Raw genomic sequence first — 26,265 nt, forward strand, 5'->3', positions numbered from 1 at the left:
CCGCAATCTTCTCCCCAGAGGGTCTCATGTGCGAGCAGGTCAGATGAGGTAGCAGGTAAGAGAGATCGAACGGAGACGGGGACGTGATTGTCCACGTCGAAAGTGCATGTGCCTGGGTCGTAAGTCGAGGATGCTCATGCCATTCTCTCTGGGCCGGGCGTGCCCACAGGATACTCTGACGGATGCGAAGCTCGTCTGATGATTGATGGGCTATCAGATGATATTAGTAATATTACTTCAAATGATCATCATAGAGCGATCATCTGACTTTACGGAGACGTGGTCGGCAGAGATCCGGCTTCCGACCATCACTCTGGACAGAAGGATGCGTTCCTCTGGCAGGAGCGGTTTCTCTTTAAGACAGTACGCTGGAAAACGATATCGAGTAGTTGACGCCGTGAGAATGTTGATCGCATCTTGTTCTGCAAGACCGGACAGCCGTCCTGCTGTTTCAGCTGGCCATAGAGATATGTTGATTCTCCTCACAGTCTGTGACTGAAACACAGGCCAAGTCCAAAGTCCTATCGATCCCTTGTCTGTCTTTAGGAGCCAGATCATCGTCAATGTCGCCAACAACCCAAGTTTAGACACCCACTAGCGGGCTGAGGAATATAATTCGCCAGGCTTTCTTGAGGCTTACCCCTGACTATGACGGAGTGTACCGCTCACTTAGCCCCCAAAGCGGAACTCGTGTTGTAAGAGCTCAACTGTGCATCATGTCCACATCTCTCTTTATGGCTGTCACGACCCACAGACACACGGAAAGAACATTGAAGCCAGCTGGATTGCTCTCCCATGTCAGCTGATAGTTCCTTTCCCCGGCCTCACTCAGCCCTCTTCTCCTCCTGGAAGGGTGCAGGATGCTAATTACTGCATCCTCGACAAAGCTTTCCTCGTGTTCACAGTCCTGCCAAGAAAGCACATTGTGGCGGTGCTGCTGATCCGCAACTTCCTTTGCTCTTTTTCTCCTCGTGCCACGCATGCTTACGAGAGGGTAAGAAGAGATGTACGTCCGAATTGGGAAACCACGACATGCCTATTCAAGATAAACATTGCGTGTACAGAATTAGGAACGATTGTGTGTCGTGGCCACTAGAATTTTGTTGCCTTGCTGTGGATGGCCTGGGAATTTTGTTGTCCGGACTGTTGCTGTACTCGGAGTTGTGTGTACCGCAATTTCATTACCGTGGCAGCAGTACTCTCAGCTTTCCATCTACACTCCAAGCTGTCATGGTCGGCACGCGCTCTTTTGTCCATAGTGACACTGCTACAAATGCGTCAATTCTCTGGATATCCACGAGTACTTAGCAGTACACTGTAGTCTTTCGAACGGAACCACATGCCCCATACGAGATATGGTCAACGACAAACCATTCATCAAACGATTCGAGTTCTCTGGTAGCTTCTCAAGTTTGTTTATTGTAATAACGTGGTGACAAACAGAATAGCAACTGATGTCTACGACCAAAGAGCTTACCTGCCAAATCTTTTCCTAAATCCTACGCTCCAAAACAAGTAAGCGAGGCTCTTTGAACAAAGGAGCAAGCATCGCCACGGAAATCCACACTTGACCCTTGTCGCCCAGCTCGATGATCCCCGGTGATACCCGGAAGGCCTTTTGGTTCTCTCCCACCTGGGTAATGTGGCTGTGTATGTGTCTGGGAACTTGGTTGGGGTCCACACTCCACACTCCACACACAAAGAAAAGAGCATAATGCCCCAAAGCGAAGTTATTAGGTCATGTCCCCACGTGCCTTGCTGGTTGCCACGCCCGAGGCTCTTCGTCTAGAGTTCGGCAGCTCCCGCGTAGCTGGGCTGCCCACAACGGCGGTAACGTTCCCTGGAGAGAGGAGCTGGGGCAGCTGAGGAAATTGAGGTGTGATTGCCTGCAGCGGTGGTGGTGGGGTGGTAGTGGTGCCTATAAATAAATTAAAAGGCGATCAATCCTGCAGCTCTGCTAGAGTCCCATGCCGCTTGTGTGCTGTGTGCTTGCCCGTCCATATCCCCACCCCGTAAAGAATACTGCGAATGATGTTGAGGCTGGGAGAAATTGCTTTGAACAACTCCTGGCACATGCCTGGTGGTTCGATTTATCGTTTCATTGAGATGTTTGATTTGAAGGCAGTCTCCCAACAGGGCGCGCGACATTGTTGCTGATTGAGACTGGCGAGCGAACGGCGGTCATAATCGCCACGGTGCACATCATCAAACGCCCGGGCTGGTGGTGGGTTTCACCGCTTGCCGCTGTACCTCGCAACTCTAATGTCACATGCCCATGCAAGCCCTCGTGGAGAATGAGCAGACCATCGGGTTGGAAGAACCGAAATGCTGCTGGACGGGCCCTGTATTCTCTTCGCTCCCTCGGCTGCTGCCCCCGCAGCCATATGCATGCGAACATGGTTGGAGGGTCGCAACTACCAGCGCCGGCAGTTCAACATGTGCTTGCTGGCCAGCCACAGGGCACAGATGTTCGTGCTGTGGGATTGTTGTAGCAAAAAAGCTGCCGTTACCTTCAGAAGTCGTGTATCTCCGTCATCTAAGCTGACCTTTTGCCTTGAGGATACCCGGAAACTAGCTGATTCGGGGAGGCTCCCAGGTAACATTACTGCAGATAGGACTTTGCCCGCTGACAAGTCATGCAAAGCCCAAGAAACAGACCCCAACTGGTATACCTGCCTTTCCTTCTTGGCGGCGGACCTTTGCCCAGGTCTGGCTCGCGGTATGTGTACCCGTTGTCAAGATCAGCCCACAGACCGGGCACCCCGGGTGCACAAGGGGGGCTCAGCTCAGCTCAGCTCATTGCGGCAACCCTGCAGTTGCCTCCAATGGTAAACTCCGACCAAGGCAACACGGGAAGCGGGAGGGGGCTCTGCGGAAAGCACCAGCCGTTGTTGTCGGCGGTCCTGTGCGCTGGCGGGAAGAGACCTCAGAAGGTTAATAGTCGCGGAAAGAACTAGCTTGCACAGCCCGCTCGCTGTAGCTGCAAGTCTAGGCGCATTGTAGGCTGAAAAGTTGCTGGCGCAACAACTCCTCAACTGCGGTTGACTCGCGCGGCCACGAGACTTGGTCCAAGGTTGAAAGGATAATCCAATGGTCAGCAGCATCTCCACAATAGCTGTTGTCTTTGGTCCTGTGTACCAATCTCGCATCTGCTCGCATCGCAGCAAATAGTGGTTGAATAGCCTGCCGTGTGATGAACTAATCGCTGCCGGGGTATCACGGGCATGTGGTGGTGGCGGCCGGGCGTTTGCCCGTGGGCCCCTGTGGTAAGCCCATGCCTGAGGCTCTCTCACGTCAGCCCTAGCTGCACCCTTGGACGACGCATGCATGCATACGGAGTATGTATGCTCACTTGGCGGCCCAGGGATGCTGATCCGGTGCTGGAAAGTGCCTTGCTCGATTCTCGCCTTCTTGGTCAGCCGCAAAGCAAATGAGGAAAGAGATGGAAGGGCCGAAGGAGCGCGGGCGTGTGCAGTGCAGGATCCCTGTCCGTTCTGGGAGTTCGAGAAGGATAATAAGGAAGCCCTGTTTGCAACCACAATGTGCTACTAGGACTTCAGCCTTCTTTCTTCCTGCCTGAGGTATATCTCAAGTGCGAGGCCGACACGACCTTACGACGCCTGCAGCTCAACTCAACTTTGGTTGATATCAGTGACAAGCCCGGCCGAGTAGTTCTTCCGCACTTCTCTCAGCACCGTACCCGACGATATACTAGCACGTCATCATTCACTTGAGCGACAGCTAGCAGTTACACAGCGAGAGGTGTCAGAATTCGACAGGAGCTCTAGCTCAAGATCTTGGTGCGCGGCTATACAACTCAGAACAAAGGAAATCATGTTGTCAAGAACAGTTCTATCGGGGATTGTGGCCGTGCTGGTCGGCAGTGTTGTGGACGCACACACGGCCATCAAGTATCCTGGATCACGAGGCGACAACTTTGGAAAGAATGGAACCGTGGCAGAGAGCGACGGCCTGGGCATCTTCACCAGTGGCAACGACTCGGATCCGATATTTCCCTACGGCATGACATTCATCTATCCATGTAAGTCCTTTTCCCAACACGGGCAAGCCACGACGACGACACCAACAACCACAACCCTCTCCATTTGAACGCGAGTACGCCCGCAGCGCCAAGAAGAAGACCACTGACACAAATGACTGCCGCAGGTGGTGGCCTTCCCACATCGACGAATCGCACACTCTGGCCCCTGAACGGGCCGGTGCCGCTGATCCTGGAGCCGGGCCACCAGGCCAACCACGACTGGGGCATGATCTGGGTCAACATTGGGCTGGGCACGATCCCGACCAACTTCACCACGCAGATGATGCACGAGTTCTCGTTCACTTTCCCCTCGGACGGCGTGTACGACAATCAGATCTGCCTCCCCGAGGTGACACTGCCCTCGGCGGTCCGCAATTTGGTTAGCTCCGGCCAGGTCAAGGCCGGGGACAACGCGACTATCCAGGTCGTGGAGAGCGCAAAGCACGGAGGTGCGCTGTACAGTGTAAGTCTTGGGTTCTAATTTCATTATCCAGCGTCAAACGCGCCAAAAACCCGATTCTCGGATGATGTGTCCTGGAGTACTAATTTGCATATTTTTGTTTGTTCGGCAGTGCATCGACATCACCTTCACAGCTGCCACTTACCCATCGGTCGAAGTCCCCGACGTCACGACAAAGGGTCTTCAGTGCACAAACGACACAAACTTCCAGTTCGGCAACGTGACATATGGGCAATGGAGCGCCGAGTGGAGCGGAGACGGATATTCCAAGGACCAGTCCCTTGCGCTGGGTCTCGGACTGGGCCTTCCGCTTATTGCTATCGTGCTGGTGCTGGGCTACTTCCTGTGGAGAAGCAGGCGGCTGAACAAGCGCTATGAGGCTGCAGGGCTGGCGGTGGGGATTAAGGCGTGACTTTCCGTCGGGGGGGCTTCCAGACGGGAGGCCAACGGAGAGGAGAGTGCCAGCGGCGCGGTGCCGCTGCTTGTTCGCCGTCCCGATGAACGCGAGAGATAGGACCAGCCATTCTTTCGAACCTGGCCCCAGATGGCTTCAGGCGGAGTTCAGGAGTTTCGATTGGGATATACCCTTGTAATGAGAATAATCATGCTGCTGTTCGTCCTGCCTACTAAGTATGGGCGACTGCACTTGTATCGGCTTCTAGCTTGCTCAGATTAGCGCCATGGCCGCACCAGATGATCCTGAGAACATGGAAAGATGTTGCTTTTTCCTGGTACGCCACTTGAATCATGGACATTGTCCCCAAGGTGAATGTCTGAGCTCGTGATGCATCAGTCGGCATATGCAAAACTTCTGGGCAATGGTTACCGTTTGATTACAAGACTCTAGGCCGAACGGTCCGAGGATAGTGGTGATGGCAGTTTGGACGACTGGTGGTTCCCGACTTCACCCGCCATGCCGCTTCAATGATGCCGGCACTAGTGACGTTGACATCACTTCCCCACAGTGGACACCTGGCCCAGCCCCGGTCGAGAGTTCTGCTTGCACGTGTGTGGGTTTCGAAGGGCCATGGCTAGTCGTAAAGAGCTTTTCATGATGCTGCGTATGTGCAGCGAGGTATCGTGAAGTGACTAGTCTCGAGTAGGTAGAAAGGGCCACGGCGGGCGAGCAAGATGCTGGCCTCGGCCAATCTCCGCCCCTGGCGTGGGAAGCCCAGTTGGATTAAGGTTCGTGGGCGGATAGATATGCTTAAAATCTGACCATGGAAGCACACACCCAAACAGGGAGAGCGCCCACCATGCCAAACAGCTACCCATCTCTCGAATCGGCAGATGGCTGTTTGGTGACTGGCAGTTATCAGTGTCTGGGAGTGAAGCAGTCTGGTTCACTCGCCTGTCTCTGGACGGAGTCTGGGCACCGCCGAACAAAGTCGGCAATGGCGCCTGCCGCGAGACTGGAATGTCGCACACAGACCCGGCCCGCGCCTCAGGAGGGGTTGAGAATCAGGACAGCCACGAGCATATTTACTGACGTGCTTACGTTGGTGAGCTAGGCACTTGTCGTAATGAAGCCCTGTGAGGTTTGGTTTTGAGGGATGCGGCAAGGGGCTCCTTCTTGGCTGGGCGGCGCATGGGGTACGCGGCTTCCCCAGACGACGGGGACGACGGCAGCGCCCGGCACGAGTCGGATGCGGAGGAAGGTTCTTTTTGCCAGTGCGTGCCGTGTCGGTCTGCGAACCTTGGGAGCCTCCAGAGCGACCTTGGCTGACGCCTCGAAGAGGCGCGATGCCGGCATCCGACTGGCCAGGCGAGGCTGTGCCGGCTGTGCGCGGCCCCGGTTTTACACGATACTTCTTGGCACGCCCTGGCCAGGACAAAGGACGACACACGCCCGCCAGCCCTTGCTCTCCACTAGACCGCGCTCCCCCGTCATCAATGGGCCAGAAGAACAGATCCAGAACCTGCCAGCCCGCGATCCCTTGATACAAATACCGTACAGTGGCCCATCCATCCCCACCGCCCACGGGACGACCACCACTGCCTCCTCGCCAGCACCCAGCCGCCATCGCCTGAATGTCCAGTCTTCAGATACACACTACGCGCACCGGACCGATCCCCACGGGCCGCACCTCTCCTGCCAGCACTGGCTCGACTGGTTGAAAGAGTCCTCGCACACAAATCCCCCCTCGGATCCCAGGACATTCACCGCGTAGCCCGCAACTCGGCCTCCTTCCAGCTGTAAACCACCAACGCCTAACCCAGAGCCATGGACACCAAGCAATCCAGTGGCCCCAATGGCACACCCCAAGCTTGCCTTGGCAAACACGCTCTGCCCGTGGAGCCCAGGACGTGGTATGGTGACGAAAGCCCCATGCAAGCTCACATCAGCCCAACCAGTGGTATTTGGAATAATGTCAGATTCTCAAAGATCTCGAGCTGGGCCGCCTGGATCGCCTCGGTCCTTGTATGCTCTGCCATTCTCTCCACCATAACGGCATCGTTTTCTGCTCTGAATACAACCAGCCAACACTTCACTACCGGCACCCCATCGCCGCTTGATATCGACACCGACTTTGCCCAAGATATGGTATCTCTGCGTTCTCCAAGCTCAGCCATGGACACATCTGGCCTCGCACCACTCTCTGCCATCGTCAAGCGTGCAAACACTTGTGCTTCTGGCGACGAGACGGTTGGACAGTATGACATGCCACTGAGGATTGGTGCCGTCTTTATCATTCTCTTCGTCTCAGCCTCCGCCTGCGCGTTCCCGCTCCTCGCATCACGCCTCCCAGGCCTACGGATGCCCTCGGACTTTTTCTTTTCAGTCAGGCACTTTGGCACCGGTGTTCTCATCGCAACTGCCTTCTGCCACTTGCTTCCAACTGGTTTCACCTTGCTGCATGACCCTTGTCTTGACAGCTGGTGGACCGAGGGCTACCCAGCGATGCCTGGCGCAATCGCTTTGGGGGCCGTCATCTTTGTGACCGCGATTGAGATGTGGATGCATCCTGGTCGTCATCACCACACTTCGCCAGCAGCGAATAAGGCGACGCCTCCGCGTAATCGGCAAAAGGGCCAGTTTGTGGGACGTGCCAGGAGCATGGGTCGCAGCCTGTCCTTCATTGGTGGTGAGAAAGGGACGGCAGACAGGATCACATCTGGCGTGCTCGTCAACGACCCGGAAACTGCCCAGAGGAATAAGAACGGTACCCAGACGGCCGTTGATGATGGCGCTGACAACAACTCCGAGAACGACATTGACGTGGTCGACAACCATGACGCCAACAGGGATGTCCACGACCCTAGGACCACGAATGACGACAGTGACAGCACACGCGGCCTCACACCTGAGCAGAAGCGCAAACGCGAGATCGCGCAGTGCTTCCTCCTCGAAATGGGCATCTTGTTCCATAGTGTTTTCATCGGCATGGCTCTGAGCGTGGCTCTGGGCGGCAGCCAGTTCGTGGTCCTTCTCATCGCCATCTCATTCCACCAGACATTCGAAGGCCTCGCCCTGGGCGCCCGCATCGCCGCCATCGACTGGCCCGAGAAGAAGTCGATGCAGCCGTGGCTGATGGCCCTGGCTTACGGGTGCACCACTCCCCTCGGACAGGCGATCGGTCTGGCCACTCGCTCTGCTTACAGCCCGGACTCGGAGGTCGGCCTGATCCTCGTGGGCGTCATGAACTCCATCTCGTCGGGGCTGCTCATCTTTGCGTCGCTCGTCGAGCTCTTGTCAGAGGACCTCCTCAGTGATGAGAGCTGGAAGATTTTGCAGGGCAAGAGGCGTGTGTGTGCGTTTTTGCTGGTCATTGCTGGGGCGTTTGGTATGAGCCTTGTTGGTGCATGGGCATAAGCCAGAGCGATTCATGGTTACCAGCCGGATCATTTTGCATTAGACTTGGGTTAGCATACCTTTGGAGTAAACTAGACAAACACGATGCTAGTCGTTGTTGACAATACATACGTCTCTTGCGACTGCCTTCCCGTTGATTTTTGTGGTGTTATGGCGTTGGAATGGCAAAGCTAATCTCGTACATGTATTCAGAAAGCGAAGTAGTTTCACATGATATATCATACATTCCAATTCCTTCGCTGTTCCGCCATTGGTCGTGCGGTCCGTCCACTGTCCATTGCCGCAGCTGTTCTACTCCAGAACCATTGTGCCAAAGCGCATCCAAGCATCATCGAGTACTCCCTCAGCACCACGCAATTATCCCTTCACGGCGGGACAGAATCCAAACGTCCGCCCGCTCCGCCTTTTAACTCCACCATCCGCGACCGCCACCAGAGCCGCCACTCCCTCCGCTGCTGCCTTGGCCCTTCCTCTCCTTCTCCACCATGGCGTCAAACTCCTTTTGGGCCTTCTCCTTCTCGTAGAGCCGCTTCTCGCGCTCCTCGTCGGCCGCCGTATATGTCCACGACTCGCTGTTTGCTGGGCTGTTGCGCTGACGGATGCTGCTCCAGCCGCCGGCGGCATTGTTAGTGTTGGTGTTGCTGCCCCATTGCGCGCCGCTGTCGGTTTGCGTTTGCTGCTGTTGCTGCTGAACTCCCGCCGCGCCCTGTTTTCTGATGCGGTCCCAGGCCGAGGCGCCCGAATTGGCTGCGTTAGCGGCGGCAGCGGCAGCGGCTTCCTGTCTCCGAGCCGCGGGCGACACGGGGGACATATCGTCGAAGTCGTCGCTATCGTCGTCGAAAGCGCTGCTGGTCCCGGCCCAGCCACCGGGCTGGGGTGATGTTTGGCTTTGTGGAGGCGGGGAGTACGACGGTGTCGAGGGCAGCGAGGATGGTGGCGGCTGCTGGCCGTAGGAAGGGGCAGGCCGGTAGGCGGAGGGGCTGGCCGAGGAGGAGGCGTATGATGTCGTCTCTGCATAACCCTCTGTCTTGCCCCAAGTCTCGCTACCGGCGCCACTGCCGTTGGTAGGGGGAGCGTCGTCCCTGTAGGAAGGCTCCTGCTGCGGCCGCTGCTGCGACTGGCGAGGATAGCGTATATCCGGCTGTGATGTTTGTCCCTGTGCGCCTTGTCCACCCGGTCGGGCACCGGCGAATCGCTTTGCGAGCTCGGCCTGTCTCGTCGCCCTGATCTGCTGCATCAGCTCGCGGAGGCGGGGATCTGTGCCTTTGCCCTTCTCATAGCCACCGACGGAGACTTCTGATACGATCCACTGCATGACAAACCAGGACGGAGGCGCGTAACAGGTGAATCGAGCAGCATGCCAGCATGTCCTGGCCCTGGGGCCTCTCAGAAGCGGCATGCTCTCGGAGGGGAACACGTCCGGCTTGAACGACGACCACGGCGTGATGAATGGGAATTTGAACACCTTCCGACTCCTCCAGGTCATGAAGCCCGCGAGCAGCAGGGACAATGGCTGGGCAGTGGCCCGGGTGCGCCACACCCAATCGAGGTGCTCTACGAGTGCATCGACTTCCGTCGCCGTCACCTTGCGCCCGGCAAAGGTCGCCTCCTTGGCAAGTTGTGACCATATGTAGGCCCGGTGTGCGTGCTCGCCCATCCAGAGGAATCTTGAGAAGAATCCCGGCCGCCGTAGCTTGCTGTAGTCGACATTGGCATTCTCCTCCAGGAATTCGTTCTTGACCTTCTGCGCGAAGTCGGCCAGAGCCGCATCGCGCTGTTCGAGCGTGGCCATTGCTGCAGAGTTGTGGACAGACAGTTTGCTGCCACTACTACGGGAGCTTGTCCCCCAAGGTCGTGAAGCTGTGTTTTGGTGCGTTCGGATGTTAGACGTTTCTTCGGGCCTACCGCATGCTGCCCTCCTACCGAAGAACTGGCTCAATGTCTACTTGGCTGGGACGATGTCTCACGGCCGAGCGCGGAGGCTTTAGCTAGAGGTGTTGTTGTTAGTGCCCGGTCATGGCATCATTGTCGCTCAGCTCCAGCCAGTCGTCAATCTGCAAGAAGCTTGGGCCAACGGGTTCCAGGCGTCCCGCACCTGCCGCAAGCTGCTTGCTAGACCCGCTGACGTACCGTGCTGAGGTAAGGCCGGCAAGCCCAATCGCTCCCCGCCAAAGCAATGGCAGGGGTCGCCGTGCGGGGCCGCACTGTGCTATCGATAGACGCGTTTATTGATTCTGACGCGTCTCCCTGGGCCCCGGCGCGTGAACCTCTCAATGGAGCTGGCCAGTGGGCACGTGCAAGAGCTCGACACACATCTCGTCGAAAACATCAACGACACTTTTTTGGAATACGGCACGGCACATGAGGACGTAGCCTTCCCAGCCGAAGCGCGAAAAAAAAATTACTCCTGTTCATTTTCTTTCTTGGTCCGCGCCCCACATTGGAAGTGAAGGCGTGGTAGAGATGGACAGGTGATCTCTGTATTGACACGACCGAACTCATGCCTTTGCAAAAGTCGTTTTCGGAGCAAAATGGCTCCCTCAAGGTCTGTAGATGAATCGAAGATCGCGTTCTCGTTAAGCATTACTAACATGTTGAATATCTGATAGGCTCGCCAGAACTGGTCGAAATCTAAAAGCCACAGCTTTGCAGGGCCTCAATCTGCGAATCGAACTGCATCAGCCAGACCTCTCGAACCAGTCTCCGCGGTCACGAAGAACAAATTGAACGCATTCAGCTTCCACGCACCCGTAGCCGAGTCGAGCAATAGCCATGCGAACCACACTGTCGATTCTACGACCATGGACAGAGGAATGGAGGGCGGAAAGCCCGAGGACGACAAAAGTCTGCCGGCGAACAACAAGATCACCTCAACACCCATCAGCCGGCTAGCATGGCAAGATCTGATCGGCATGCCGGAGATCAAGGAGACAGAAGAGGACGCCAGTCCCCAAGAGCGACTCACTTGGGATGCTAGACAAGGACCACAGGTCTCGTACTCCCCGATCGTGCCACGCAGGAGGAATAGGAAGAGAGCACGAAGCTCATCACCGACGTCTTCCCCCGCCAGCTGCACGAAGCCAAAAGCACCAGCTGTGAACGTTCAGCAACTGTCGCGTGCTTTGAAGTCCCCTCACGCTGACCCAGCCATGGAGCTTTGGGACCGCTTCTCGCTCAGCGGCTCGCACTCGACGACCCCGTCCGGGGCGAAAAATCCAGCCTTGGCACAGCTCATGGTCTCTTCCTCGCCACAGCCCCGACAAGCGAACAGGGTGAATAATGCTGCGTCCGGCGAGAGCAGTCTACGAAGAGCGATAAGTTGCGGTACAAATTGGCCAAAACGGCGGCGGCTGGATCGACAAGAGTCCGCTCGGTCAGCCGACGCTGCCTACGAAGGGAGCCCGACTGGCTCTTCCAAGACGTCCATGGTCAATGCTTTGCTGCGCAACATGAATGGCGAGCTCAATCGATCCCAAACGAGCGCAGAAGCCCAAGACGATATGCAATCTCCGACCGCGAAACGGTCGATACGAGCGGGTGTCATGGACTTGGAGCAGTCTCCGAGCAGGAAGGCCAAATCGCGGGAATCGTCTCAGCAGACTGCTTATGAGGAGCTCGGAGAACAGCCGACACGGGACTTGGCAAATCCGGCCAGAATCGCCGACGAATTCGACTTTAGGGACGACGATTTCGACGATTTCGACGATGATACACTCCTGGAGCTAGATAACACGCTCTCTGCAAAACCACAACCTGAATCAAGAGAAGCTCTGCCAGCTCAACCGACTCACCACCAGCCATCAACCAAATCCATAACTCAACCAATTGCAGACACATCTGACGACGAGTTTGCTGATATGGACGACGTCTTTGCCGCTGCAGAGACACTGGTGTCCCAGCTTGACGGGGGCCATAATACCGATGCTGCCAAGACAGCTGAGGGTGCACTTGTCGAGGACGAATATGGCGACGATCTTGGGGTTGACTTTGACTTTGACGCAGCCGAGTTAGCTGCTACTCAATCCGTCCAGCAAGCAGGCCGCTCGGTCCCTCTTGTACGTAGGTGGCATCTTTCATAAGGCTCGAGACATTGTACACTAAACAAACTCAGGCAGGGAATAAACCTAAGACTATTCAACGCTATCTTGTAAGCAAAGTCTTGGAGACTGAGTATGTGAGCGATGACGGGCGAGAGAACATCGAAAAGGTAAATTGTCTGGACGCTTATAAATCCCCTTCATCGAAGCAGGGAGAGCTGCATGGACTAACAGCACGATGCAGATCCTGTTCGTCCAACTCGATCGCAGCAATGTGATGCGGACGATTCACCTTCGTGGTGACTGGATTGACACGCCTGCGAGCCAAGGTGCTTTCGTCCACGTTATTGGCGGGTTCGAAGCCTCGGGTCGATGTGTCATCGACAACTCGCAGAACATTCTCATCCTACATCCTGACCAGCTAATGTCGGCGACCGTCATTGCGGACAGTTTCACTTGTATGCGCCGAGCTGTGCTGCAAGACCGCGTCAAAGCAACAAGTGAAAAGACACCACCGTTAGTGTATGGGACGTTGATCCATGAGATTTTCCAGCAGGCTCTCATGGCGAATCAGTGGGATGATGTCTCTCTGTGCAGCTTGATACAAAAGGTCACGGAACTTCACCTCGAAGACCTGTACACGATTCGCGTTGCCATGCCAGATGCGCAAGAACATCTGCGGTCGAAAATGCCAGAGCTCAAATCATGGGCTGCCGCCTTTGTCACAGAGGCACCCAGAGTACGTTGACCTTAAGAGCAGCGTGTCGAGAATAGAAGACTAATAATCGTTATAGCCCGAGGCTGTTGTGCAGGGCCGAAACGGCGAGAAGGCCAACATGTCGCTCACGAAGCTTCTCGACGTGGAAGAGCACGTTTGGTCTCCGTTGTACGGAATGAAGGGTAATATCGACGCGACAGTCGAAGTAGTCATGCAGGAAGGAAGCCACCAGCGCATCTTGACTGTGCCCTTCGAAGTGAAGACCGGACGGAACGCGACCAGCAACCACCAGGCGCAGACATCGCTCTACAACCTCTTATTGTCCGACCGATATGACATAGAGATTGCCTATGGGATTCTTTACTATACCGAGACTTCCCAGACGATTCGCATACCGACTATCCGGCATGAGTTACGACATATGATCATGCAGCGCAACCAGCTGGCGTGCTATGTGCGAGAGCGCAGTGTCCAACTCCCGCCGATGAAGAAAAGTTCTCATGGATGTGGCAAGTGCTACGCTCAGACGTCCTGCTTTATATACCACAAGCTCGCAGATAACGGCGATGGCGAAACCAGTGGACTCAAAGGAAAGTTCGACGAGGTCGTTCAACATTTGAATCTAAAGCACCAGGAATTCTTCTTGAAATGGGAGGACCTTCTCACCAAAGAGGAAAAAGAGAGCCAGAAACTCCGCAGGGAACTGTGGACTATGACCAGCCGGGAGAGAGAGAAGGTGGGCCGCTGCTTCTCGGACGTAGTGCTGGAGGAAGGATCAGCCCGCGAGGATGAACAAGGCAACAGGATCAACCGTTACACGTACGGCTTCGTGAAGGAGGAGGCTTCTCCAGGATTCTCGTTCCTCGAATCACAGCTTGCAGTGGGAGAGCCAATCGTTGTATCGGACGAGCAAGGCCACTTTGCGTTGGCGATCGGCTATGTCACTGCTGTCAAAAAGCAAAAGATCAGTGTCGCAGTTGACCGCCGACTGCACAACGCGCGAATCCGCCAGCCAGGATTCGACGAGATCGACAATCAAGCCTTTGCAAGCATCATGCAGGTAGCACCACGCTCAACTGTGCCCGAACAACCGACTCCAGCACCCGTAAGATACAGGCTCGACAAGGATGAGTTTAGCAACGGCATGGCGACAGTCCGGAACAACCTGGTGCAAGTTATGGCGAAAGGCTTGTTTGGGTCGAGCGAGATACGGCGGCTTGTTGTTGATCTTGTACCTCCAACCTTCAAGACGACGCCAACCCAGTATACCTTGGAGGGTCGGGCTAGTCTAAATGTCGATCAGCGGAGGGCCATTCAGAAGGTCATGAGTGCTAACGACTACGCACTCGTTCTTGGCATGCCCGGCACGGGCAAGACGACTACCATTGCGCACATCATCCGTGCGTTGGTATCGCAGAAGAAGAGTGTGCTTTTGACTTCTTACACGCATTCCGCTGTCGACAACATTCTACTCAAGCTCAAGGAGGATGATATTCCAATTCTGCGTCTTGGAGCCACAGCCAAGGTACATCCAGATGTCCAAGATTTTGCGATCCTGGCAGGCCAGCCGAAGAGCTCTTTTGAAGACATCCGCAGTGCCTGGCACGACACGCCTATTGTTGCGACCACATGCTTAGGTGTCAATCATCCCCTCTTCTCCGAGCGCACTTTCGACTACTGCATTGTGGACGAAGCCTCGCAGATTACACTTCCCATCTGTCTAGGCCCGATCCGCATGGCGAAGACCTTTGTTTTGGTTGGAGACCACAATCAATTGCCACCGCTTGTGCAGAATGAAGAAGCCAGGGCTGGCGGCCTGGACATTAGCTTGTTCAAGCTTTTGTCAGAGACGCACCCGTCCTCTGTTGTCAACCTAGAACACCAATATCGGATGTGCGAGGACATTATGTCTCTCAGCAATGCACTGATCTACGAAGGCCGCCTCAAATGTGGCACAGAGGCGCTCCGACTACAGAAGCTCGCGGTGCCAAACATGGACGCGCTCAGGCAGAAGCACTACGATCCGTCCAACATCACCCACTCGTCTACCAGGTCAATCTGCACCTCATGGACGACAAATTCTTGCTGGCTACGTAATCTCCTCGATCCCGAAGCCCGCGTTCGTTTTGTCAACACCGACATGCTGCCATCGAATCGCGAGGAGGCAAAAGGCAACCGTATCGTCAACCCAACTGAAGCACGAATAGTTGTTCAGTTAGTTGATTCTCTGGTGGCAGTCGGCGTGCCAGTCAGCGAGATCGGTGTGATGACTCACTACCGTAGCCAGCTGTCATTGCTAAAGCACGGGCTCCGCAGCTATGGGAACAAGATTGAGCTGCATACTGCCGACCGTTTCCAGGGCCGGGACAAAGAAGTTGTGATCCTCAGCCTTGTGCGTAGCAACGACACCTGCAATATTGGTGACCTTTTGAAGGACTGGAGAAGGATCAATGTCGCATTCACAAGGGCAAAGACAAAGCTGCTTGTGGTTGGATCGCGGCAGACACTCAAAGGTAGTGGCGAGCAGGAAATGCTCAGCCGCTTCATCAAACTGATGGAGTCAAAAGCTTGGATCTACGATCTGGACTCTGACGCGCTAGATCGTCATTTCTTCGAGGACGGCCTGACGCAACTGACGAGCACAGCGACTGGCACACAACGTGGCGTCCTCTCGCCAACAAAGACCCGAAAGGCAGCCGTAACGCCGACGAAGAAATCACCGCGCCGGCAGCATCTGATGAACATGGACAAGGAGAATCAGAGGCCGTTCCAGGGCGGAGGGCCAAAAAAGGGCACGGTCACTGCCAAGGCTCTCGTCCAGGGTCGTCCGATCTTGCGCGATATCTTGGTAGACCTCATGGACGACGACATTTTTTGAATTGCAATGCTGGGGACTGGATCGGATATGCTGCGTGGCTTTGAATAGTTGCAAGTTGGGACAAGGATATCATTTGTTGGTATGCCGTATTGCTTTATGATTAGCAGCTTGTGGATCAATCATGGCGCGGAGTTTGGGGAGCTTTATTTTAGGATGGCTATTTGAAACGACTATTATGGACGTTGATTGATTGCAACAGCGTGTTCTCGTGCATTCCCGGTCCAAGCCTGACTGGCCTTGTCGTATCTGGATGATGAGCTTATTCTGTTTTTCCATCACACACCCCAAACACCAAGTACGTGATCCTCATGCTCGCCCGTGAAGGGAACTCGATCGTCCCCATCTCTCGGGCCCATGGATTGCTGTGGATGCTGCACAGTGGTGTTGGGAGTGAGGACGACCTCATCGCCTCCGCGAGCGCGAGCACCGCCCTCTTTGCCGAGCAGACTACTCATCCTCCTCCTCTGCACCTCGAGCCGCTTGACGCGCTTGACCAGGATACCCACGACCAGGGGCCCAATGATTGTGCACAGCACGATGGCCCAGGTGACGATGAGGAATATGTCTGAGGGTTCTTGTGCGGATGCTGCGAGGCGGTATGTACCCGACAACGACTCGGTGTTGCCGGAGGACGAGGAGGATGGGGTAGCGACGGAGTGAAAGACGCCTTTGCTCTCGGCGACGGCGGAGATGAGGAAGCCAATCTCCCCACGGGCGACCATTGCGAAGGAGAGGATGCCTGCTGGGTAGAGAGATGTTGGTTTTGCGGGCGTGGGGTTTGTTCTGGGAACCGGCGGCGGCTGCTGCTGCTGCTGCTGCGGTGTCACAGACTGACTTTGTTCTTCCTGGGACGACTGGGCGGTGGTGGTGGTGGTGGCGGTGGTAGATGTAGTAGCACCGACGGTCGGCTCTGGACCGATAGCAGGCCGGTCCCGCACAGGATCAGGTGCTGCTGGATCTGTCGACATGGGACGTTTCTCGCGTACGCCCACGGCTGCGACGAGCTTGTTCATTCTGGACGAGAAGAATGCCTTGACGCTTCCCCATCGGGCTGAGAGAGTGGCGCCACGGCTTGCGCTGTGGCTCGGTCGTGGAAGCCGGACGAGCCAGAGGCCACAGGCGAGCTTGCCGAGTAGCATGAGGAGCGTGTAGATGATACCGCGCCAGACGATGGCGCCGGAGAACATCTTTGTGATGGGGATAGAGAAGCCGATTGATGCCTACAGAGATGAGCAGAGAGTTGTGTCAGTCCAGGGAGGTAACTTAAGAATGTCACGGAGCAGTAGAAAGCAGAGCGGCATACAAAGAAGAAGGGCTTGAGCACGCGGCCCACCGCTGCTGAGTAGTAGTGCTCGTAGACCGCAATGCCGGTGTGCTCTGACTTGTGCCGGGAGCCCACTCGGGGAGTGTGTTGTCCTTCGCGGTCAGGAGTTCCTGCGCCGCCCTCGTTCACCTCAGATACCGCGTGTGGCGACGGTGGCTGCTGTGCAGCAACTGGAATCTCTGTATCTGACGATGTATCGGTGGTCTGCTGCCGGTCCTTTCGCTCAGCATCCCACCAGCACACCATGATGCCTGCGAGATACGCTGCGAGAAGGACCGAGGCGCCGGCAAAGGCCGCGGCACTGACGAGGCCGAGGAGCAAGGTGGTGTGGATGGCAAATGCTGCGTCTCTGGTGCTGAGCAGGCCAAACACGGCACTGCGTCTTCTCAGCCTGGCTGGACTGTCCTTTTGGGGAGCTGACGATATTCCTATCTCCTTCTCGTCCAGGAACCGCATCGCGGGCCGAAGCACGAACCTGTTGGCCAGCGGGATCACCACGGCGAAGGCCAGAGACACGAGTACTGGCCGAACCACTGTGATTGGGGCGATGGCGACGGATGAAGACGACGACGACGAGCCCAGACTCGACACAATCTGCACCATGACCAGGCCCACGACGTCGTCCATCATGGCGGCGGTACTAAGCACGCTGCCGAGCCTCGTCGAAACCAGGCCGCTCGTCGAGAGCACGGTGAACGTGGTGCCCAGGCTGGTCGAGCACAGCGCTGCGCCGGCCGCAAAGCTCTGCAGAGGCGTCGCCCCGACGAGCGGGCCTAGCACGAAGCTCAGTGCCATGGGTGCCGCGATGCCCGTGGCCGCAACGCCCGCGGCGAGGACCAGGTTGGCCTTGAGAGCGGCGATGCTGGTCGAGACGCCGCCCTCATAGACGAGCAGGATCAGGCCGAGATACCCCAGCTGGACGACCGCCGTCTCGAACCCGTCCGGAAGTATTGTTGATGTGAGCCATTGCGCGCCAGGCGTGCCCCATGCGATCCCGACAAGCACCTGCCCAATCAGGCCACAGTACAGCGTCCGGTCGAGGATCGAGTTGACAGTGTTGAGCAGCAGGAGGAACGACGACATGACGAGTATCTGCGTGATGGCGGGTTCGTAGTATGGCAGCGATGCGCTGTCCGCCGTGGCTGTTGCATCCATCGCCGCCATGGTGGCTGAGCTGGTTTGTGGCGAGTACTGGTGCCAGAATTGAAGAACCCCACTAGTCCGACTCAAAGGAGAGCCATGAAGACGCCCAATGAGACAACTGCAACAAATGCAACGGAGTAGGGGCAAACGCTTGATGTTGTCCTGTGCGAAAATACTCGATTGTGGTGTTGGTGGAAAGAAATGGGCAGGGTTGTAAATAGCGCGGACGGGTCCGGGTCCGGGTCCGGGTCCGGGTCCGGGTCCGGACCGATGTCGTCATGAGCGACCGGCACCATGCTTGACGTCCCCCCAAAACAAGCCTATGACCAAATCATCTGGAGGTTGCTTCATGATGGGCATCATTATCTATCTGCTCTCAGGGAAAGTGACGGCTTCCAGTTCAATTGCCAGCCTGACGTCGCAGATTGAGGATATCCTGCAGCTTGAGGGGGCCCTTTGCGCCCCAACCGGACGGCCCGCTCTCCACCTCTGGCCGCACGGAGACATACCAGTTCCACGCCCGCCGGTCGAGCTCGGCCATGCTCAGATGGTCCGCCCAGCTGTCAAACAACAGTCTCAGAGCCCCTAATAACCTGCCCACATTCTCCTGCTTTTCCAGGTCCAGTGCCTTGGTCGTTCTACGCTTTGGTGTCGTCTTTGCCTTGCTCACGCTGCCCTTCCGTGGAGTAGTCTCGGTGCCATCTTCTCCCTTGCTGCCGTCTTGTGCCGCAAGTTCATCATTCTCGTCCACCGCCTCCATCCGGGTTGCAAAGCTCTTGAGCAGGTATGCCATTGCCGCTTCCGGCCTATGTATAGGCATACCCACGACGCCAGCCTCGTACGATCTCGCGCCACTTGCCGCTGCAGTAGAATTGCTCTTCATGGCCTCCAGATCCAGACCCCATAACGCCTCCCCGCCCAGCTGCTGCTGTGCCGCCCGGCCCGTGATACGCAGTCGCCCAGCCACCGCGTCCTTCAGACAATCCCGCATGATACGCCACCTGTCGGGTCCCAGCATGATGCCACCATACCAACGCGTCATGACGACCAGCATGTCCACCGTCTCCATCTCGCGCATGTTTTTGATGAGGAAGTTCCCGCACCCGGACTCGCCGTCGTCAAACGAGTCTTCTCGGATCGTCGTGGCGCCAAACAGGTTCGTCGGGGTGTTGACTCGATACGCCCAGGCATTGTGTGAGGCATCTTTGAGCGCAGGGTACCGGGCGAAGAGGGCTTGCATCTTGGCGCCTCTCTCGGCTGGTTTTGTAAGCGGAATGGCCCGCACGATGAACGTCGACTCTTTCAGGGTGATAGGCTGGCTCGCGGACCACGTCGCTTCTTCCTGACGTTCCGGGGTTGCGGCAGTGGCTGAATCTTGAGTGTGCCCCGAGATTGTCGCGCTCGAAGCCGCGCTAGCGGAAGGATGCTCGTCACCTTCCCGCTTCACGACGTCTTCCTCGCCTTTCCACGTATAGCCACCTCTCTTGAGCACCGTGACCTCCCTCCCCAGCACACGCACTCTCGGCTGGCCATGACCCCAGCCCTCCTCGTCTGCACTGAGCCCCTTCTCCAGCCCGATCGACACAGCCTTGCTCCTCGAGTTGGCGCTGACCACCGCTTGCGCCAGGCTCAGGCGGCTCGAGGGCGGCTGCTCGGGCATCGTGTACCGCAGCAGCTCCACCGCGAACGCGAGCACCAGCGGGGCGCGGTTCGTGACCAGCGTCGTGGCCGCGATGAGCCGCTCGTCCGCCTCGACGGGGAGCGAGAACGACGCCTCGTAGTCCTCGGGTGATACTGCCTCGGGCCCTTCGGTGAACAGTGCGCCATCGCCTTTTTGTCGTTTTGCGCTGCTGCTGCTGCTGCCGCCGCCGCCTGCCAGTAATGAACCGCTGCGCTTATTGCCGGTTGCTGCGGCGGCGGCGGCGGCGTCGGGGTTGTTGAGCTGCTTCACACGGGCTTTGCACGCATTGTGCAGCGAGCGGGCAGCTTTTGTGTCTTTGATGGCAGACTCCACGGTGGAGAGGGGAGATTCGGCAATCTGCTGGATGCTGAGCGTGCGAGGATGGGAATATGTGAGCATAACAGCACAGCGACTGGGTGACGCAAGGCGTGGGTTGGTCCCTACCTGCGCAGGTTGCTGCCCTGGAGCAGCTTTATCCTCATCATGGCATCTTTGATGGGCACCTTGGCCGTGGTGAGGAGCCGTAGCAGCTCCTGCAGGTCTGTTTGAGAGGCCATATTGCCAGGTCAGGATGTGCCGGCAGTTTTCGCTCGACTGCGTCAAGCGAAGAGACAATATTCTGCAATTCACGAGAAGGCTGGAATTTGCATTGTGTTGAGTTTTGAGGTTCACGCGTGTTGTGAAACGGTAGACGCGTTAAGAGGTCACCAAGTTGCGTCATGGCCGAAAGGCTGCAGCATCTGCCTAATCAGCCGTGGCCTAGGCTTATCAAATGCTCCAAGACCATGCCTTGACAATGATCCGTGAGCCCTCCCGTGTAAAATCGCGCTTGGTCAAAGACAGATATATCCAATATATGAGATGTAATTACGACCACGTCTCATTAAACTTGTGCTTCGCAGGAATTCGTGCAACCTCTTCTGGAGGTTTCGAGTACGGTGACAGTGCGCAAAGATCTTTATTTCTACTTGCACTGTACTGCTTGACGACCGCCCACTTCCCCAAATCTCCAACTCCACAAAAACTTGACAGGCCAGCTCGATCCATTGCATTGCTGGACGGACCTGTGAACGTCGGGATTCCTGCTCTGACCTCTGCATCTACAGCGGCCTGGACTGCGGCTCCTATAACGATCCCTCATTCCCGTGGCCGAGGCAGTAGCTCACACCTGGGCGCCATTGGGCCTCGCCAATTCTCTCTCGAGAGGTCAAGACTTTTCCCCGCCACAGCCAGGCTCTACCTGTGCATAGAGCGTACTAGGATACACCGGGGCTCGAGGCAGAAGTCCAAATAGCTCCTCAAGAGCTTGGTCCGGGCGGTGCGCTACAGCCCGCGGGACTCCTGACTGATCTGGGGAGCGAAACCGAGCCTTGAACTTACAGGGCCCTTGGCAAGGGACGAGCTTGGTTGGATCCTCATACCTAATGATGTCCCAGCGCACGGCCGGTCCGGCGTCGAGGACATTTCTGTCTCGATGCCGGTGTAATGAGATCAACAGCGTCTTCCTAAGGCAGACTCGACGCCATGTCTCGTCAAAGAACTCCAAACCAAAACCACAGCAGCCGGCCAGGAGCAAGCCGCTGCCATACAAGCCTTCAGCTCAACCACCACCGTCCTCGGCCACCTCGTCTCCAACCTCTGGCAGCAGCGGCTCAGAAGCCCAGCCGGTGTCCGACCTCGTCAGGCAGCGCTGGCTGCCCATCTTCGGCATGGGCGCCATGGCGCTCGTCCTCGGCTCCGTCTTCGCCTCGGGCGTCTACCACTGGCGCAACGACGAGGTGGTCCGCTACCCTCCCGGGAGGGAGCCCCAGGTGCCCACAGGCAGAGCCAGCATCCAGTCCCCCGTCGAGTTTGACCTGCACCTCGACAAGTCCGAGTGGCGGCTCGGCATCACCAAGCTCCGCCGCCGGCTCGCAGAGCAGGCGCACGGGCACGTCCTCGAGGTTGCCATCGGCGCCGGGCGGAACCTCGAGCACTACGACTGGGAGCCCGTGACGGAGGCGCTGCTCAGCCCGGCCGAGCGGACCAAGCTGCGCGTGGCGCGGAACGACTGGACCGGGATGAAGCGAGACAAGACTGCTGGAGGAGGAGCCGGCGACCAGGCTGGCAGCGTCACGCCGCCGCCGCCACCACCACCAAAGGGAGTCCTAAGCTTCACAGGCATCGATATTTCGCCGGCCATGCTCGACATTGCGATGAAGCGCATGCGTTCCGTGGTCCCGCACCTCGCCGAGCGCGGCGAGCTACCCGCCAAGCCCGTCTGGACGCTGTTCTCGCAGCACGCGACCAAGTCCGCTGCTGCTGATACATCCGGCCACACCGCCACCAAGGGCACCGGTGGTGGTGGTGGTGGTGTGGAAGCGACCTACGCGCTCCTCGACGACAAGATCCGGATCATGCAGTGCGACGCGCAGACCACCATGCCTCCTCCTCCTCCATCATTGCCATCCCGTGATTCTTCCTCCTCCTCTTCTTCTTCCTCTTCCAGGCCCCCCAAATACTACGACACGATAGTGCAGACCTTTGGCCTATGCTCCGTCCGCGACCCCGTGGGCCTGATCGCCAACATGTCGACCCTCGTCCGCCCGGGCACGGGCAGGATCATCATGGTCGAGCACGGCCTGAGCTGGTGGGAGCTCATCAACGGCCTGCTGGACCGCAGCGCCCGGGGCCACTTTGAGCGCTTCGGGTGCTGGTGGAACCGCGACATCGAGGTCATTGTGCGCGACGCGGTCCGGCAAGTCCCGGGCCTCGAGATTGTCGCGCTCGAGAGGCCCGGCTGGCTCACGGGCGGGACGCACCTGTGGGTCGAGCTGAGGATGGCTTCTTCGTCATCTTCTTCTGGTGGTGGTGGTGCTGGTGGTGTGGTGGGGGGGAACCCGGCGGCAGATAACACAAAGATGGACGGATGGTTCGGGCTCGGCTCCTTCATGACGGTCAAGAAGAAGAAGGAGGAAGCAGGGTCTCAGCAACAAGCCACCACCACCGCCACCACTACTGTCGAACAGGACGTGACAAAGGACACTAATACCAAGGGTAAATGAGGCGAGGAAGTAGGTCCGCCGAGAAAAACACGGGGCGACATTCGACACAACAGACAAGACACTGTGCCTTGGAAGGCGACTCATTTGCGAAAATGTGGAAACACTATACCAGGTGTATTTGGACGTGTAAATGATATTGTACCACTATGCAGCAACAGACAGACGGCACAGACGACCAGATCGTCCAGTCGTCGGTTATGTGTGGGTTCTCTTGTTCAGCCGACAGCAGTTCACAACTAGAAGGCAACAGCACATAGCAGCTTAAGAACTTGCCTGAAGACTACGAATTCGAAACCTGAGCCTAAGATTTTCTACCAAGGAGATACAAGGATACGTGCAACTTTTGTTCTCATGTGCAGCGGGAAAATGTAGATGTAGAGACCAAGAACCACCAAAAGAAAGCTTCTTTATCTCTAGATGGTATCAAGTGTGGAAAAGCCAGCAGACAGAAAGTCCAGCCGAGACGGCAGACACACATTGCGTAATTCCAGCCACGTGTGCCATCCCCGCCAGCCCACCTCTTGCTCTGTAGTCGTACAACTGCCCTCTATCTACATGCCCAACATCCCTTCCGAGCCAAGTGGAGTAGTAAAGGTGAAAGAGTAGAGTCCGTGAAACCAAGCTTCCTGAAATCAGAAGGCTCGCATTGAAGTAATGAGGGGAATCGGTAAAGATAAAAAGCAACCCAGAAAACGCCACCCAAAACAGCAAACGCCATGAGAACGCCGTTTTTTTTGTAACCAGAGAACCCGCTTATATCAACTTCAAACTGGTAACCTCGTCTAATCGGCAGGGACTGTCCGCCGCTTTCATCGTACAAGGATGGTGCGAATGCCCCAGGCAAAGCTAACCATCCTGCCTCTCGCTCAGCGACAGTCGTGAAAATATGTAATATAATTAAAATCCGTTCAAAAGACCGTCGAGCTCGTCTAGCTCAACGGTCTCGGGACTTCTGTCCCAATCGAGCATGGCATCAAGTTTCAGCCAGCTCTCAGCTTCATTGTCCTTCTTGGCCGAGACAGGCATCGGGACACTGGGTCTGATGGCTGGACTGGTCATGTAGGCCATGTGGGGGAAGAAGCTTGGCGCGAGCGCCAGGGCTCGATGCGACTCTCCGAAAAGTGTTTCATTCTGGAGGCTCTCGTCGACTAGCAGGTTGCTGTCCACAGGGTCGGCGGAGAGGAGCTTGCCGGTCAGTCTGCGTTTCTGCAGACCATCGGCGGTCTGTGTAAACTCCTTCTCGTCCTTCTCCAGCGGAGGCTCATCAGCCTTGTGCGCCCGCGAGACGTTGTGGACTGGACGTTGCCGTCCCGAGGCAGAGCCCATGGGGGTACCAGGGATGGGAACCTCGTCGTCAATGTCATCAAACTCGGGAGAAGACAGGTCAACCTCAGGTGACATGCTGAGCTCTCTCCTGCGGTCGCTCTCGGTCTCTTCGGTAGTGGAGATGGAGCTTGCCAGGGACGGGGTGACAGTGGTGCTAAGCTGCGAGGACGTTGCATCCGGCAGGGGAAGGTGAGGGCATGTGGTCAAGTAGTAGTAAGTGCGCCGAGGGTGCACAGTCTCCAACTCCTTGGCAAGTGGGCAAGGGGAGGAGGCGGACCAAGACGAGCGCTTCATGAAAGCAGCAAGTCTGGAAGAAATAATGGAGCACGGGTTGGCCGAACTAGAGTTAGGACTGTCAGTGCTTTGATCTACCGGGCGGCGTTCCTCATGAAGGACAGAAAAGTGAACTCACGTCTTGACAACCTGGAGCTTGTTGATAAGCGCGGTAGAGAGATCCTTGATGAGCTGAGGGCGGTTGCGGGTGTCTTGGAGTCGGAGAATGACGGCCTCGACAATCTCATCGTTGACCTTCTTCAGGTCGATGGGCTTCATGGTGGGTAGATGCTGGGCATCGTCCCGCTCAATAGATCTCTTGACCCCGGAGCGAGGCGATGACGGAGGGCTTCGTTTCGTGGCTGTGACGACGGGCTTGGAGTGTGCGGCCGACGAGGGGGCGGGCGAGCTGACGTCGACATCGTGCGACCGTTTTATCCTCTTGCTCGAGGGCTCTGGGGCGTCGTGGTCGGGCGCCGGTCTTGTAAGGGCCATCTTGGACGGGGAAGTGTTGGTATTCTTCGACGACGAGGTTGACTTGTTGGACCTGGGATGCGACTGCGGGATGTGTATACCGAGGGACGGCAGCGACAGGGACTTGCGACGGGTATTGTACGGCATGGCTGATAGCGGAAGGGGTTGAGGAGGTGGCAGAAGTGTATTATATGGATGTAGGAGGGAGCGGAGAGGTCGGAAGCATGCCGGGGGAGGAAACCCAGAAGGACCAGGCTGGGGGCGTGTCGCTGGAGACGGAGTCCAGAGCCGGGCCAAGACAAGACGGGCAGGTAGGTCAAGGAGCGGTGATGGAGCGGCGGCGGCGGCGGCGGCGCAGGCTGGGAGGAGGCGAGAAGCGGCGGCGGGATGATGCAAGCTGCGACAGTGCGTGGCCGGGCGGCGCCAGGGTCCGGGGCGGGAATGGCAAAAAGTACGGCGATGTTTTGTTTTGGGGTCACGAAGGGAGGAAATGGTAAGGATGGATGGGGGGAAGGCGAGGTCAGTGCACGCGCAAGCAGCGAAGAAGAAGCGTAGGAGGAGAGACAGGACAAGGGAGTGGTGATGATCAGACAGGACAGGACAGGCAGACAACTAGGCCAGGCGAGGCTCACCACTCTAGAAATGGCGCGTTTGTTAGGAGCGGGCCGCACAAATGCGCCAGTTTTAGGTTGGGGCACTTGCCAGGCTTGGAGTGGACGAGGTCGCACGACCAGAGCAGCCGCATGCGCCTGAGGCAGACAGGCAGGCAGGCAGGAGCGATCCGGCAGTGACCTGCGCAAGCTCCACAGCTTCTTTTTTTCTGGCTGGGGCGGAGGCGAGCACGGCCGGGGCCTTTGGCCGTGTTGCGACGCAGTGACGGAGCGCGGGAATGCTCGAATGCGCCGGCTCGCGCTTGCGACGGGCGCTGTGCAGGATTAGGAAAGGCGGTGGGCCGTCCTCCTCACTTTTTTTTTTTTTTTTTTTCCCTTTCCCTGCTGCGCTCCTCTGCCCAGGACGGGGACAAGCCAGTCTGGCGCTGCATGAGAGCGGA

The 26,265-nt window shown here is 57.0% G+C and overlaps 10 protein-coding genes across 10 annotated transcripts; 4 read left to right on the forward strand and 6 right to left on the reverse strand.

Annotated features, from left to right (window-relative positions):
* Nucleotides 1-3,834: 3,834 nt before the first annotated feature.
* B0I36DRAFT_367453 (uncharacterized protein) lies at nucleotides 3,835-4,914 on the forward strand (the record flags this gene model as incomplete). The annotated part of the gene is made up of 3 exons (XM_046159467.1): nucleotides 3,835-4,042; nucleotides 4,168-4,505; nucleotides 4,615-4,914. 3 exons carry the CDS (start codon nucleotides 3,835-3,837, stop codon nucleotides 4,912-4,914), a joined length of 846 nt encoding a protein of 281 aa, XP_046007191.1.
* Nucleotides 4,915-5,701: 787 nt separating this feature from the next.
* Nucleotides 5,702-6,626, reverse strand: B0I36DRAFT_27689 (uncharacterized protein). The gene has a single exon (XM_046151403.1). It carries the CDS (start codon nucleotides 6,524-6,526, stop codon nucleotides 5,846-5,848), a length of 681 nt encoding a protein of 226 aa, XP_046007192.1. The 5' UTR covers nucleotides 6,527-6,626; the 3' UTR covers nucleotides 5,702-5,845.
* Nucleotides 6,627-7,074: 448 nt separating this feature from the next.
* On the forward strand, nucleotides 7,075-8,316 carry B0I36DRAFT_377063 (Zinc/iron permease; the record flags this gene model as incomplete). The annotated part of the gene is made up of 1 exon (XM_046160523.1): nucleotides 7,075-8,316. The coding sequence occupies one exon, from the start codon at nucleotides 7,075-7,077 to the stop codon at nucleotides 8,314-8,316; it is 1,242 nt and encodes a 413-aa protein (XP_046007193.1).
* A 128-nt stretch (nucleotides 8,317-8,444) lies between these two features.
* Nucleotides 8,445-10,362, reverse strand: B0I36DRAFT_333584 (uncharacterized protein). Its single transcript, XM_046155242.1, has one exon. The coding sequence runs from the start codon at nucleotides 10,106-10,108 to the stop codon at nucleotides 8,723-8,725; it is 1,386 nt and encodes a 461-aa protein (XP_046007194.1). The 5' UTR covers nucleotides 10,109-10,362; the 3' UTR covers nucleotides 8,445-8,722.
* Nucleotides 10,363-10,645: 283 nt separating this feature from the next.
* B0I36DRAFT_27735 (uncharacterized protein) lies at nucleotides 10,646-12,476 on the forward strand. The gene is made up of 2 exons (XM_046151416.1): nucleotides 10,646-10,861; nucleotides 10,926-12,476. The coding sequence occupies exons 1-2, from the start codon at nucleotides 10,817-10,819 to the stop codon at nucleotides 12,393-12,395; spliced, it is 1,515 nt and encodes a 504-aa protein (XP_046007195.1). The 5' UTR covers nucleotides 10,646-10,816; the 3' UTR covers nucleotides 12,396-12,476.
* A 3,748-nt stretch (nucleotides 12,477-16,224) lies between these two features.
* On the reverse strand, nucleotides 16,225-18,437 carry B0I36DRAFT_367457 (Sodium/hydrogen exchanger family-domain-containing protein; the record flags this gene model as incomplete). Its single annotated transcript, XM_046159468.1, has 2 exons — nucleotides 16,225-17,169; nucleotides 17,253-18,437. 2 exons carry the CDS (start codon nucleotides 18,435-18,437, stop codon nucleotides 16,225-16,227), a joined length of 2,130 nt encoding a protein of 709 aa, XP_046007196.1.
* A 206-nt stretch (nucleotides 18,438-18,643) lies between these two features.
* B0I36DRAFT_333588 (uncharacterized protein) lies at nucleotides 18,644-20,335 on the reverse strand. Its single transcript, XM_046155243.1, has one exon. The coding sequence runs from the start codon at nucleotides 20,074-20,076 to the stop codon at nucleotides 18,817-18,819; it is 1,260 nt and encodes a 419-aa protein (XP_046007197.1). The 5' UTR covers nucleotides 20,077-20,335; the 3' UTR covers nucleotides 18,644-18,816.
* Nucleotides 20,210-20,776, reverse strand: B0I36DRAFT_333590 (uncharacterized protein). Its single transcript, XM_046155244.1, has 2 exons — nucleotides 20,542-20,776; nucleotides 20,210-20,454 (listed from the first exon to the last, which is right to left on the reverse strand). Exons 1-2 carry the CDS (start codon nucleotides 20,652-20,654, stop codon nucleotides 20,364-20,366), a joined length of 204 nt encoding a protein of 67 aa, XP_046007198.1. The 5' UTR covers nucleotides 20,655-20,776; the 3' UTR covers nucleotides 20,210-20,363.
* A 366-nt stretch (nucleotides 20,777-21,142) lies between these two features.
* On the forward strand, nucleotides 21,143-23,141 carry B0I36DRAFT_296500 (uncharacterized protein; the record flags this gene model as incomplete). Its single annotated transcript, XM_046151894.1, has 1 exon — nucleotides 21,143-23,141. Exon 1 carries the CDS (start codon nucleotides 21,522-21,524, stop codon nucleotides 23,139-23,141), a length of 1,620 nt encoding a protein of 539 aa, XP_046007199.1. The 5' UTR covers nucleotides 21,143-21,521.
* Nucleotides 23,142-24,038: 897 nt separating this feature from the next.
* On the reverse strand, nucleotides 24,039-25,361 carry B0I36DRAFT_353721 (uncharacterized protein; the record flags this gene model as incomplete). Its single annotated transcript, XM_046157235.1, has 2 exons — nucleotides 24,039-24,807; nucleotides 24,880-25,361. The coding sequence occupies 2 exons, from the start codon at nucleotides 25,359-25,361 to the stop codon at nucleotides 24,039-24,041; spliced, it is 1,251 nt and encodes a 416-aa protein (XP_046007200.1).
* Nucleotides 25,362-26,265: the final 904 nt, after the last annotated feature.

This window comes from Microdochium trichocladiopsis, assembly GCF_020744255.1.
Source record: "Microdochium trichocladiopsis strain MPI-CAGE-CH-0230 chromosome Unknown B0I36scaffold_10, whole genome shotgun sequence".
Classification (NCBI taxonomy): Eukaryota; Fungi; Ascomycota; class Sordariomycetes; order Xylariales; family Microdochiaceae; genus Microdochium; species Microdochium trichocladiopsis.

What these genes read in the sequence shown, in the direction of transcription:
- B0I36DRAFT_27735 (XM_046151416.1), top strand. Translation starts at nt 10,817, where the DNA reads ATGCCTTTGCAAAAGTCGTTTTCGGAGCAAAATGGCTCCCTCAAG. An exon ending in AGCAAAATGGCTCCCTCAAG is followed by an intron (nt 10,862 to 10,925) that starts GTCTGTAGATGA and finishes AATATCTGATAG; the next exon opens with GCTCGCCAGAACTGGTCGAA.
- B0I36DRAFT_333584 (XM_046155242.1), bottom strand. Translation starts at nt 10,108, where the DNA reads ATGGCCACGCTCGAACAGCGCGATGCGGCTCTGGCCGACTTCGCGCAG.
- B0I36DRAFT_27689 (XM_046151403.1), bottom strand. Translation starts at nt 6,526, where the DNA reads ATGGCGGCTGGGTGCTGGCGAGGAGGCAGTGGTGGTCGTCCCGTGGGC.
- B0I36DRAFT_333588 (XM_046155243.1), bottom strand. Translation starts at nt 20,076, where the DNA reads ATGCCCGAGCAGCCGCCCTCGAGCCGCCTGAGCCTGGCGCAAGCGGTG.
- B0I36DRAFT_333590 (XM_046155244.1), bottom strand. Translation starts at nt 20,654, where the DNA reads ATGGCCTCTCAAACAGACCTGCAGGAGCTGCTACGGCTCCTCACCACG. An exon ending in CAGGGCAGCAACCTGCGCAG is followed by an intron (nt 20,455 to 20,541) that starts GTAGGGACCAAC and finishes AGCATCCAGCAG; the next exon opens with ATTGCCGAATCTCCCCTCTC.